Source organism: Pogona vitticeps, chromosome 3 (assembly GCF_051106095.1).
Source record: "Pogona vitticeps strain Pit_001003342236 chromosome 3, PviZW2.1, whole genome shotgun sequence".
In the NCBI taxonomy this organism is placed as follows: domain Eukaryota; kingdom Metazoa; phylum Chordata; class Lepidosauria; order Squamata; family Agamidae; genus Pogona; species Pogona vitticeps.
In genome coordinates, this window is record NC_135785.1 from 238248914 (window position 1) to 238262058 (window position 13145).

At 39.3% G+C, this 13145-nt stretch overlaps 1 protein-coding gene across 4 annotated transcripts in view; it reads right to left on the bottom strand.

Moving 5' to 3' along the window:
• PDS5B (PDS5 cohesin associated factor B) overlaps positions 1 to 13145 on the bottom strand; it is a 101251-nt gene that overhangs the window by 3800 nt on the left and 84306 nt on the right. Inside the window, exons 28-33 of one of the 4 annotated variants that reach the window (XR_013543352.1) lie at positions 12623 to 12742; positions 12009 to 12071; positions 2340 to 2485; positions 1411 to 1510; positions 454 to 917; positions 243 to 365 (exon numbers count right to left, since the gene is read on the bottom strand). Coding sequence is in view for 3 of the 4 variants with exons in the window: in XM_078389984.1 (XP_078246110.1) it covers positions 260 to 368; positions 454 to 917; positions 1411 to 1510; positions 2340 to 2485; positions 12009 to 12071; positions 12623 to 12742 (1002 nt within the window). In the remaining variant the exon portion in view is untranslated. Of the gene's footprint in view, positions 1 to 242; positions 369 to 453; positions 918 to 1410; positions 1511 to 2339; positions 2486 to 12008; positions 12072 to 12622; positions 12743 to 13145 lie in introns of all 4 variants that reach the window. The other 3 variants (XM_078389985.1, XM_020788547.3, XM_078389984.1) reach the window with 3 other exon arrangements.

Here is a 13145-nt window from a genome sequence, read left to right on the forward strand (position 1 = left end):
TGAACATACAGTAATAGACAGAATTTAATGGCTAGAATCCTGTTGGTTAGCTGTGGTGGCATATGTGCAATTGTGCAAACTGTAGCAGTGAGTAGCCACTAGTTAATGAGTTGCTGCTGGTATCCTTCAATGTGCACCAACTCATTTAACTGGTGTGCAAGCAGTGGCTTGTTAACTAGTAGTGGTTCACTACTACAATTTTGGCCACTCCAACTAACTTATGGGATTTCTGGCCAATGTACCTTCATCACACTTCATTTTACCCTTTTTTCTGTAGTGAAGGTGGTGTTTTTGGTGGTCTTCCTCGTCTTTTCTGTGGTGTAGATTGGTTGGATTCAGTTGTACTTATTTCAGATGATTCAGACCTGCTTTAAAATATATTCAGGTTTTATCTAAATGTTAAAAGAATTCAAGCTGAAAGTTAGGTAACAGTACATAAAACAATAGACATACCTTTGCTGGGTTTTTCTTTGTGTTTTGTACTGCCGACCTTTTGACTTTTGGTCTATGTTTTCCACTTGTCTTTCTTCTTCCTCCTCCTCCTCCTCCTCTTCCTCCTCCTCCTCTTCCTCTACAGATTTAATTGGTGTAGGCTTTTTCCTACCTCTTTTAGAAGTCTTAGCTGTTGGTTCTTCCTTTGGCGTGCCTCCAGAAACTGCTTTAGGAGGTCGTCCTCTTCTTCCTTTCTTTGGTGGGCTGTTTTGTTCATCTTCACTTTCTAGAACATCCTCTTTTAGTCTTTTTTCCTCTGACCATTGAGGTTCCTCAGATTCTGAAATAGCTGCTGCTCTTTTTCTGCCTCGTTGACCACTTCTAAGTTTGGGCTCTTGTCCTAGCTTACTCAGGTCATCCATTCCCAATTTTTCTTCTGGATCTGTAATAATTTTCTTTCTACCTCTAGGTTTTTCCAATTCTGACTATGGAAGGAAAAAAAAGTTACCTCTCATGGCAAATATATCAAGGAGTCACATATAAAAAGAGATCTAGTCTTCAATGAAACACTCCCCAAACCAGTTGAAAGTTATTTATCTTCAAAAAATATTGTGCCACCAGCAGTTAAATTGCAAACTAACAGATCAGAAGACTACAAGAAAAGAACAAAGCAGATATTTTACAATTAAATGTCATTTAAAAGCTTTGCTTAATTCTTCAGTGGCAGTGACAAAAGCCTTCCAAAAATTCTAATGTAGATATCAAAATCTGCAAAGTTGGTGTGAATGTTCCAACCATGTCAGGACTCCTAGTTCTGATTTTTGGAAGGTATACATTAGATTTTCCAGTAGGTCAAAGGGATTTTTGATATGAATTCAGCCACACCTACAACAGTTTCCTAGAAAATATGGTGCTTTAGGCGGGTAATGTTTATTAAGATTAGTTGAACAAAACAAAATATAATTAACTCATTCTTACAATTTCAGCATCCTCTCTCTTGTCATTCTTTTTTCCTGGCAAAGGTGAAGCCATTGTATAGTCCTCATTTTCACTGTGGTCCATTTCAGTGCTGTCAAGTCTATTACAACACAGATATTCCAGGTTATTAGAAATACAAGTAATTCTGCAGTTGTTAACTTAACAACAAACAGACCAGAAACAAGCAAAGAAACATAAGTGTTATAACTATTTTAAGGCAATATTTTTATTAACTTCCTACATTATTTCTGTCTATTATTAAAGACTGTCAAAATGCCAGTTGTTTATTTACTTAAAATATTTTCCCTGTCTTTCTTCTCCCGATGATCCAAGCAAGGCAGCTTACAATATTAAAAACAAACAATATAAAAATGGGAAGAGGAGGGTTAAAGAGCAAACAAAAACAAAACAGAACAAAAAACCCAGCAGCCCAATTCTTAGGCAGGCAGCCACTGAAAGAAAACAGGCTATTTATTTATTTATTTATTTATTTATTTATTTATTTATTTATTTATTTATTTATTTATTTATTTATTTATTTATTTATTTATGTATTTATTTGTTTGTTTGTTTATTTGTTTATTTGTTTATTTATTTGATTTATATCCCGCCCATCTGGTATATTTATACCACTCTGAGCAGCTAGCCTGGATGCTTCATGAGACTAGGCATGAGGAGACAAGCATAGGCTACAGAAACAACATGTACCCCATCAATTCTCTGGTGGAGAACAGAGCTAGATCACCTAATGCTTTCCTCCATTCCACTGCTGTCTCAATGTACAATTTTCCTACAGAAATGAATGGCAACCACTCACAAAGGCAGCGGAAATTACACTAGCATAGACAAATATGAGGCAAATGTATGAAGAAGCAAATTTTATCCAGAGCAATGACTGAATGTAATTATTTATTCCATGTATTACCTACCTCCCTTTGATTCTTCCAGGTGAACTTGGATTTGAATTGCTGCTGGCATTGCTTACAGTTTCCATTCGTGAAGATTTGGACTGAGATTGCTTGCCTGCTGATGAAAGAGGTTTATTAACTGCTCCGAGAACATTGGCTGCTTTGGGCTGTTGGAAAAAAAGGGGGGGCATTTAGCATTTATTCATTGTTTCATTCTGTAAGTATCACACCTTACTCCCAGTGCATTACCAAGGCAATTAAAAAACTTGAACTGAAAAAGACAGAGTTAAAAGACAATGTTATTAACACCACAATTAAATAATCATTGTGAAAACAAGCATCAAACTAAAACAATGTAATAACAGTCTTAGAACTGCAAAGCTGGAAGGGACCCAATGGATCATTGAGTCCAGCCCTTATCAAGGAGGCACAATGGAGAACTGAACTCCCAACCTGTGGCTCCACAGCCAGATGCCTAAACCACTGAGCTATCTAGGAGTTCATTAAAAACAATTTAAAACCTTAAGAAAGAAAAGAAACAAAATATCCAAAACCCACAATTAAAATATCCTTCCACAGTCCAAAGTCCTGTTTAACCAGAAAGACTCTCCCCGCTTGCAAAAAGGACCAGTAACGGGGCCACCAAGCTTCCCTTGAAATCTAACAAGGCCCTCTCTTTTGTCCTCAACAAATATGCCAGTGAAAGTGGTTGGGCCAAGAAAAAAGCTTCCACAAAATATTAATATTATGATGGATTACTTACTCTCAAACAAACTAGTAAGAGAGCCATTAACATAGCACTTATCCAGTAAAGTGTTTCAAGTGACACTGTGTCCTTTAAATATCATGCTCCAGACTTATGTATTGTATGAACACATCAGCACCGTATCAAACCATGAGGATTCTATGGGATTCAGGTCAAGACTATGGCAGATTGTTACCACTACATATGCTCTTAAGCCATGCAGCTTCTTCTCCAAGTTGTGGGTTGAGCCTTTGGTTTCACAGACCTGTGAGCAGCCAGATCTTAAAATGTTCAGAGGGTACTAACCTTTCAGAATTCATTGTTACAAAGAGTATTTCTTTTTAAAAAAATATAGTTTAGCCTCAAATTCTTAATAAACCTCATCAGTTAATTGCAGCAATTATGAGTACTAGAGAGGCTAATCATATTTATCAGTCATGTACGGATATTTTGCAATCATCATATGGTATATTTCTACAGAGAAGAGGCTTTCTTGACTGGCTGATTTCTTACTGGTCTTGTCCACATTGGGTGACACTGCATAGCCTGAATCATTTAAACCAACCTATGACTTGTAGAATCCCTGGCCTGGTATGCTTGAAACCTATCCAATTTCTGTTTAAAAACCATTATTGCTTTTTGAAAGTAACCCTTTGCTTTCCTACCTCTTTCAGAACCTACTAAAACACACATCTTCAAAGTACTTTTTAAAACAAACACCAAATACCTGAATATTACACTTTGCTAGTTACATGTTATATGTCACTGTCACCTCCAACGTATGCTGACCCTATGAATAAGTGACTTCCAAAATGTTTTGTCTTCAACAGCCCGGCTCAGCTCTTGCAGACTCAAGCTTGTGGTTCCTTGTGGATTTGACCCATCTTATGTTTGATCTTCCTCTTTTTCTGCTGCCTTTGACTTTTCCCAGCATTATTATCTTCTCCAGTGAATCTTGCCTTCTCATGATGAACGCAAAGCATGGCAGCTCAGTTTCATCATTTTTGCTTCCAGAGCTAGTTCATGCTTGATTTGCTCTAGGACCCACTTTTTCTTTCTGACAGTCCAGGGTATCTGCAAAGCTCTACTCCAGCACTGTATTTCAATAAATTCTTTTCTTGTCAGCTTGACAGCTCAGCTTTCATACCCGGACATTTAAGACGGTCCACCCCAAGGAGTTGATGGATCCAAATGGTCTCCTAACGGCTCTTGGGGAGTTTCTTTTTGCCACAGCAGGAGATTCTGTTGACGCCCTGGTTGAACTCTGGAATGGGGAAATGCCCAGAGCAGTAGACACAACTCCTAATATTCCCTCCCATGAGGCAGAGCCAAACTAGTCCCCAGGTTTACAGGAGAGATGGTGGCAATGAAACGAGTGGGATGGAGACTAGAGACACGACGGTAGAAAACTTGGGAGTGAACCCAACTGAACACAGACTAGAGCCCATTGAAAGTTCTACTCCATAGACAGGACCCTTGGAGAGGTGAAGGCTACCACTTCTTTTCTGGACCCTTGCTCCTCCTCGCTTATAAAAGCTGCTAGAGAGGGACTGGTCAAGTAGGTCCAAGGGGTAGTGAATGCCTCCTTGCACCACGGTAGCATTGCAGCATGCCTAAAGGAGGCAATAATAAGACCATTATTGGGGAAAAAAATCTCCTTGGATCCCACAGTACTGGATAATTGCAGACAGGCTCTAATATCCCAATATTTTGGGCAAGGTACAGGAGTGGATTGTGCCTTCTCAGCTCCAGGGGTTCCTGGATGAGATGGATTGTCTCTAGAGCCATTTCAATCTGGCTTCAGGCCTGGTTATGGGACAAAGACTGCCTTGGTTGCTCTGGTGGATGACCTACGGCAGGAAATGGACAGGGGGAGTGTGTACCTGTTGATTCTGCTGGACCTCTTCTGGGTCATCTCTCTGCAATGGAACTTGGAGGCATTGTTTTAGAATGGCTCTGGTCCTTCCTTGAGAGGACAACTCAGAGGGTGGTGCTGGGGGACTCCTGTTCAACGCCCTGGCCTTTGGCGTCACTCAGGGATCTGTTTTGTCTCCTATGCTATTTAACATCTACATGAAACTACTGGGAGAGGTTGTCTGGGATTTGGGGTTTGATGTCACCCAACTCTCTCTCTCTCTCTCTCCTTTCCATCTAAATCCAAGGAAGCTTTTTCAGTTCTAAATCAGCACCTGGTTTCACTAATGGACTGAATGAGGGTGAATAAATAGAAATTTAATCCAGACATGATAATGAATGAACTTTATTGCAGTATAAAACCATAAGAATACATCTGTATCTCCCTTCAAGAACCTCTAACAGGACAGATGAGCAGTGAGCCAAAGTGAAAGCATCCTGGTCCGTCGAAAAAGCAGATCAAGGAACAGAGCTGCTGCTTGTACTGGATGAGGTTACACTCCCTCTGAAAACACAGGTGCAGTTTGGGGGTGGTCCTAGATTCATCCCTGAGCCTGGATGCCCATGGATGCCTCTGGACCTTTAAAACTAATGTGCCAACTGCACCAGTTTCTTGAGAGGGTGCACCTGATCTGACCATTGGGAGACATGCCCTAGTTACATCTCGACTGGATTACTGTAACATGCTCTATGGGGAACTGCCTTTGGAAAGTGTTTGGAAACTCCAAAGGGTCCAAACTGCAGCAGCCAGATTACTGACTGGGGCTGGTTATAGAGATAATGTGACCCATCCCACCCCGTTACAGCAGCTCTACTAGCTACCAATCTGCTTCTGGATACAATTCAAGGTGCTATAAAACCCTAAATGGCTTGGGTCCAAGCTCTCTAAAAGACCTCCACTACCTCTATGAGCCTGCCCGGCCTTTCAGATCATCAGAGGAGGCCTTTTTCTGGGTCCTGCCACCCTCACAGATACACTTAGTGGTTGACACGAGAGAGGGCCTTCTCTGTCGCTGCTCCCAGGCTCTGGAATTCCCTCCCATGAGAAGCTAGGCTGGCCCCATCATTGCTATTCCTTCTGCAAGCAGGCAAATGCCTTTCTTTGCAGGCAGGCTTTTCTTTAAGGACTGGTGGTCTGAGAGGGGGTTTTAAATAGATTGTTGTGCTCCATTGTTTTAACAGTGTTTTAGTATTGATTATATTACTGTTTTAAATGTAATACTTGTTTAATTCTTTTTAAATATTTGTATACTTACTGTTCTTAGCTTTTAAATATTATTTTTTTAATGATTTTAAAAATGGAAAATAAATAAATAAATAGATAAATAGATAAATACAGTGGTGCCTCGCATAACGTTTTTAATTGGTTCCAAAAAAAAAAACCTTATGCGAAAAAAACTTTATGCGAAACACCATTTCCCATAGAGATGCATTGGAAACCGGTTAATCCGTTCCAATAGGCACGGATTGCCGTCCTTAAGCGAAAAAACCCATAGGAAACATCGTTAAACGATACAATGTATCCTCCATTGGAATGTATTGTAGCTGACTCAATACGTTTCAATGGCTTTGCGAAGTCAATTTTTGCAAAATTAAGTGTGTCATAAAAGGGTCAAAAATTGGTTTAAATGCTTGGATTAGCTTCTGCACCCTCTAAAACGGATGCAAAAGTTAATTTGGCTTTGATCTGACTTTTCGTTAATTAATGGTGAATTTTTTCCCCCCAACTTTTGACAGCTGTCAAAATGTGACAGCTCCATTAATTCCTATGGGGGAAGAAAAAATTCACAAAAAATTAATGAAGACTCAGCAACTGTTCTAAATTCTTGGGTTCGTTAGAGGACCCCCTAAGTTGTGTGCAAACCTGATTTGGCTTTGATCTGAACTTTCGTTAATTTTTTGTAAATTGTTTTCTCCCCCATAGGAAAGCATGGAGCTGTCACATTTTGACAGGTCCATTGGTTCCTATGGGCCAAAAAACAAAAATTCACAAAAAATTAACGAAACGTCAGATCAAAGCCAAATCAGGTTTGCACATGACTTAAGGGGTCCTCTAACGAGTCCAAGCATTTAGAACCGTTTTGGACCCTTCTAAGACACTTTTTAAATTGAAAACAAAAAAAACGTTAAGCGAAGCAGGGGACCTAAAACCAAAAACGTTAAGCGAAGCATGGTCCCAAAAACGCTATGCGAAAATCGCCCATAGGGAAAAACGTTATACGAAGCACAATCTGCCTCTGAAAAAATAAACGTTAAGCGAAAAAAACGTTAAACGAAGCAAACGTTAAGCGAGGCACCACTGTAAATAAATAAATGGAATACAATATCATGGATGATCTTGGTCTTCAGTGACACCCTCTTATATTTGATGATATTTTCTAATTCCTCCATTGGTACCCTTCCAAGTCTCAGTCTTCTAATTTCTTGGCTGCAGTCTCCATTTGGATTGATGACTGAACCAATTTATACAAAATCTTTAACAATTCCTATTTCTTCATTATCAATATTGTATAGTTCCTCTGCAGTCATGATCTGCATATTGATGAATGGATAGGGAGATAAAATGCACTCCTATCTGACATCCTTACCTATAGGAAACCATTCTGTCTTTACAGCAGTTTCTTGTCCACAATACAGACTATAGATTAGGACAACCAAGTGCTGAGGCAACAAGCCATAGTTTTTCATGATCCATGTAACAAAAAGCTTTGCTGTAGTCTATAAAACACAAGACTGATTTTTTTCTGAAATATTTTTTGTGCTCTTGTAGCCAGCTGGTATTAGCAATATGATCTTGAGTGTTTTCTTCCTTTTTATTACAGTATAGGCAAAAGCAAAATAGGAATAAAAAGAAAAGACAAAAACATGGTGGCACCTTAAAGACTATTACAGTTTTTAATGTGAGCTCTCGTGGACAAGTTCACTTCATCAGCCATAAGAGAGAGATATAATATGGATTCTTTTCACAATCCAGCTTGAACATCGGGCATTTCTCTTTCCATATAAAAGCCTTTGTTGAAACACTTCATTTGCATAGGAAATTAAAGCTTATAGTTCCTGTACACTTTGACATATTTTGGGGGGATTGGAATGTATGTTGAATGTTTCCAGTCTCTGGACCATTATTTTGTTTTCAATATTTGTTGGAATATTCTTGTTAGGAGTTTGACAGATTCAGTCTTTGTGACTTGCACCAGTTCTGCTGGTATTCTATCTACCCTTGGTGATTTATTTCTGCCTAGGGTTTTCAGAAGAGCTTTTTAGAAATGAAGGATTTGTCTTCAAAGGAACCTGTCATCCTTTTATCTCTTCTGTACAGTTCTTCACCATATTGTTTACACCTTCTCTTTATTTTTGTCTAGTCCGAAGAAGCAGACTGGTTCATGAAAGCTCACATAAAAATATAAGAATTAGTCTTTAAAGTGCTACAACTTTTTTGTCTTCCTTATTTTTAATTTTTCTTCTGTTTTTGCCTGATTTCCTGGTCTTTGATATGTACTTCCCTGTTCATCTTTCAGCTTCCTAATCCTGGCTTAAATTTTCCTTTGATTTCTTGAATCTTCTGGAAAACATCTCTTATTTTTCTTCCTTTGTTGTTCTCTCATATTTCTCTGCACTGGCCATTTTACCTTTTGCTTGTCCTTAACTATTTTAAGTGTTTCTTCTATCATCCATGCAGGTTTTTCTTTTCTTTTTACTACAAGAATCATGTTTTTTTCATTTTTCTCAATTCACAGTTCTTCTGGTTCACAGTCAGTTGACCTCCTTATGTGGCCTTTGAATTCATCAGAAATGTTGTTTAAATTATATTCTGATACTAGGAATATTTTATTGTTCCAAGTGACTCTAATAGATCGTGTTCCAGGCTGCTACTTTTAGTATAACACACGCTGTACTTCCATCTACCTTGTTGTTGCCTTGTTGTCTACCTTGTTGTTTGTGCAGGCCTTCCCTCCAGCTAATGCTTGATTTTTTTCCCCTTTTTCTTTATATTTTCTCTTTTTCCCTTCTTTCATCTTGATTAACTTCTTTATTGATGTTTAAACTGTGTTATATTTTACATATGGTTATTTATGTTGGTAGCCGTCTAGAGTGGTTGTTTGACCAGATAGGCAGGATATCAATCAATCAATCAATCAATCAATCAATCAATCAATCAATCAATCAATCAATATGCCCCCATGCAGCAAAAAGCATGACATGACCCAGCATTCTGTACCATGTGATATTCCTTTTCCACCATTTAGACAAGTCATATCTTTGTAGGATAAAAGTATGGTAATTAAAAACTATAGTACTACTGCAAAAAAGAGCAAAATCATCCTTCCTGATGGTACAACTACAAAGTAATGTAGCCGCACCTTTTTTATTAGGAAAAATGAATAGGTTATTTATAGCCAGTTACTTCTAACCTTCTGGCCAGAGGATTGGAAAAAATCAGTCTACATCCCAATCCCAAAGAAGGGCAGTGCCAAGGAACGGATAGGGAATCCCAATCCCAAAGAAGGGCAGTGCCAAGGAATGCTCCAACTACCGTACAATTGCACTCATTTCAGACGCTAGCAAGGTTCTGCTCAAAATCCTACAAGGCAGGCTTCAGCAGTATGTGGACCGAGAACTCCCAGAAGTACAAGCTGGATTTCGAAGGGGCAGAGGAACTAGAGACCAAATTGCTAATATGCACGGGATTATGGAGAAAGCCAGAGAGTTCCAGAAAAACATCTACTTCTGCTTCACTGACTACGCAAAAGCCTTTGACTGTGTGGACCACAGCAAACTATGGCAAGTCCTTAAAGAAACGGGGGGTGCCTGACCACCTTATCTATCTCCTGAGATATCTATATGTGGGACAGGAAGAAACAGTTAGAACTGGATATGGAATACCGTATTTGCCAGCGTATAAAACGACATTTTTGGCCCAAAAAACATGCCTCCACATGGGGGGATCATCTTATATGCCGGGTGCACTTCAGTTGGGTCAGGAAGGAGCCACCACCATTGAGTGAGTGACGCGAGGCCGTGCTGGCCAGGGAGGAAGGCAGGCGGGCAGGCAGGTGGTCGGTCCGGACACAGGGAGGGAAGCAGAGCCGGCCATGCCTCAGTTGCCAGAGCCCAACACCGGGCTGCCCGCCGCCCCGCACCACTGAGTCAACTGCCCGCTTGCTGCTGGAGAGCCGCTTCCCCTCCTCCTTCTCCTCCACTGTCTCCACCCACCCGGCTGCTTCCCCTCCTCATCGTCCTCCTTGTCACCGGCCATGGACTTCCTGGACGGGCCCGGGCAGAGCCCCGGGCAGCTGGCGCAGAGCTATCCACTCTATATTTTGAGTGGAAATGTGGGGGGGGGGGGGTCTTATACGCCCAGTTGTCTTGTATACCGGCAAATACGGTAACAGATTGGTTCAAAATTGGGAAAGGAGTACGACAAGCCTGTATACTGTCTCCCTGCTTATTTAACTTATATGCAGAATACATCATGCAAAAGGCAACACTGGATGAATCACAAACCAGAATTAAGATATTAACAACCAGAAGATCAACAACCTCTGATATGCAGACGATACCACTCTGATGGCAGAAAGTGAGGAATTAAAGAACCTCTTAATGAGGGTGAAAGAGGAGAGCGCAAAAAATGGTCTGAAGTTCAACATCCAAAAAACCAAGATCATGGCCACTGGTCCCATCACCTCATGGCAAATAGAAGGGGAAGTTATGGAGGCAGTGACAGATTTTACCTTTTTGGGCTTCATGATCACTGTAGATGGTGACAGCAGCCACAAAATTAAAAGACACCTGCTTCTTGGGAGAAAAGTGTTGACAAACCTAGACAGCATCTTAAAAAGCAGACTTCACCTTGCGGACAAAGGTCCACATAGTCAAAGCTATGGTTTTTCCAGTAGCGATGTATGGAAGTGAGAGCTGAACCATAAAAAGGGCTGACCGCCTAAGAATTGATGCTTTTGAATTGTGGTGCTGGAGGAGGCGCTTGAGAGTTCCCTGGACTGCAAGGAGATTAAACCTATCCATTCTAAAGGAAATCAACCCTGGAAGGACAGATCCTGAAGCTGAGACTCCAATACTTTGGCCATCTCATGAGAAGACTCCCTGGAAAAGGCCCTGATGTTGGGAAAATATGAAGGCAAGAGGAGACAGGGATGACAGAGGACGAGATGGTTGGACAGTATCATCAAAGCTACTGACATGAATTTGACCAAACTCCGGGAGGCGGTGGAAGACAGGAGGGCCTGACGTGCTCTGGTCCATGGAGTCATGAAGAGTCGGACATGACTTAACAACTGAACAACATATTCTAAGCTGTAGATTTGCTTTTTGCAATGCATTATATCTGGACGTATTCTGAGATTTTTTTTTCCAGAAAATTCAGCTAGTTGAACATAAAGTAGGTGCATGACTAACTGGGATTAGGCCCAGAGAACACATCCCATCTGTTTTCAAACAGCCTCAATGGCTGATGATTTGTTTTATCACAATTGCTCCTGAGTATGTAAAGGGTTGTTTTTATATTTCACATATATACCACATATACTTATTCCAGTTCATGTACACTCTTAAATTTGTGTTTTATCCTTCCCTTTCTGGATGTTCCCATTCCCTAAATTTAGGTGTACAATAATTGGATGTCCAGCAAAGGATTAAGTGCCTTTCAATTCTAGCATCATGTATCGGAAACACCTTCTCTAAGAGAATTCACCTATTTATGTCTTTCCAGTGCTAGGCATAGACTCAGTATTTTACACACACATTTCAAACTGCTTTCCTGATCCACATGTTTTATAACTGATGTACAATGCTGTTAATGATTTCCCTTTTTGTGTGTTACTGACTCTAAGTTTCTGCATATTTTACTAAAGGACAGGTTACACATTTTATAAATATTATAAATAAATAATGTCTTTTCTATTACCTTCATAAGGATTTATATTTTAAACTTCTTGTTAAGAGTAATATTTTGTTTTGGCTAAATAAATAAAATTAATATTTCTAGTACTAAGTAAATAGATACAGAAGCTCACCTTTCCTGGAGTGAAAAATGATTTCATTTCTGGAGGCAAATAATTTTTGGTATTACTAAAATTCTGTTAAAAAATGAAGGAAAGAAAAAAGAATCAGAAAAAAATAGACAGTAGATTTATTTCTGAAGATCTAGACAATACTGCACATAAAATATATTTTTTCATGTGCAGGATTAGCACACATATTTAATGAAAAGAATTGCTAAATATTTAATATACAAAGAATTGCCCTGGGTATGACTTTATCATGTAAGCATTTGTGGACTGGGACCTATTAAAGCTTAGACCCTCTTGCATCACATGATCATGGAAAAGTGATCTGTAAGCACTCTGGGAAATGTCTTTGTGTATTCTGTCTCATATTGGATGAGAGATTGGTCGCATAACCAAGCTGCATGATCAACTGTATAGGCACATGCTGCTGAAGCAGGGAACCACTTATGCAGTTTCCGTTACACTCTAAATAGGACACTGGCCTAGCATTTAGTGCTATTTATACCACATAAAATTGCCAGTCATTAAAAATATTATTGCAAATGAAATGGTTACTTTTTAAATGTTAATACTGAGTCCAATGTAAGGCGGGGGTGTCCAATTCTAAAGCCAAATCTTACCTTGTCAGGCTGAGTGAAATATCGAGCAGGAAGGACAGGGTCTTTGGGAGATTCTAAACTATATGTTGTGCTTTTTGACATAATGATGTTCATTGCTATATCACACACAGTGTAAAGTTTCTGGAAAAAAAGAAAATGATATTATAAACTTACTTGTGCATGTCATTTCAATGCAAGTCTTGAAAAGCCAGAATTGGAGAATTATTAGCCCTAGTATATCGTCAATTTTCTACAACAAAAGTAAAAGGGATAAAATGTCTCTTTTTCATATCTCAGAAGCTATTCTATCTTAAGCTATTCTCCTTCAAGGAAGAGATAATTCTTTGAAGAGCCAAAACATTGTATGACATGACAGCAACTCATCAATCTCAACCAGTTATCACAAAAATCTTAATGTGCTACCATAAAAACTTTCTGTTATCCTAAACATTTGGACAGGGAAAGTGATTATTTAAATGCACTCATCTTCATTGATCCTAAAAGCTGGAGATACTTTAAGCTTATAGCAAAATATTTAAATTCA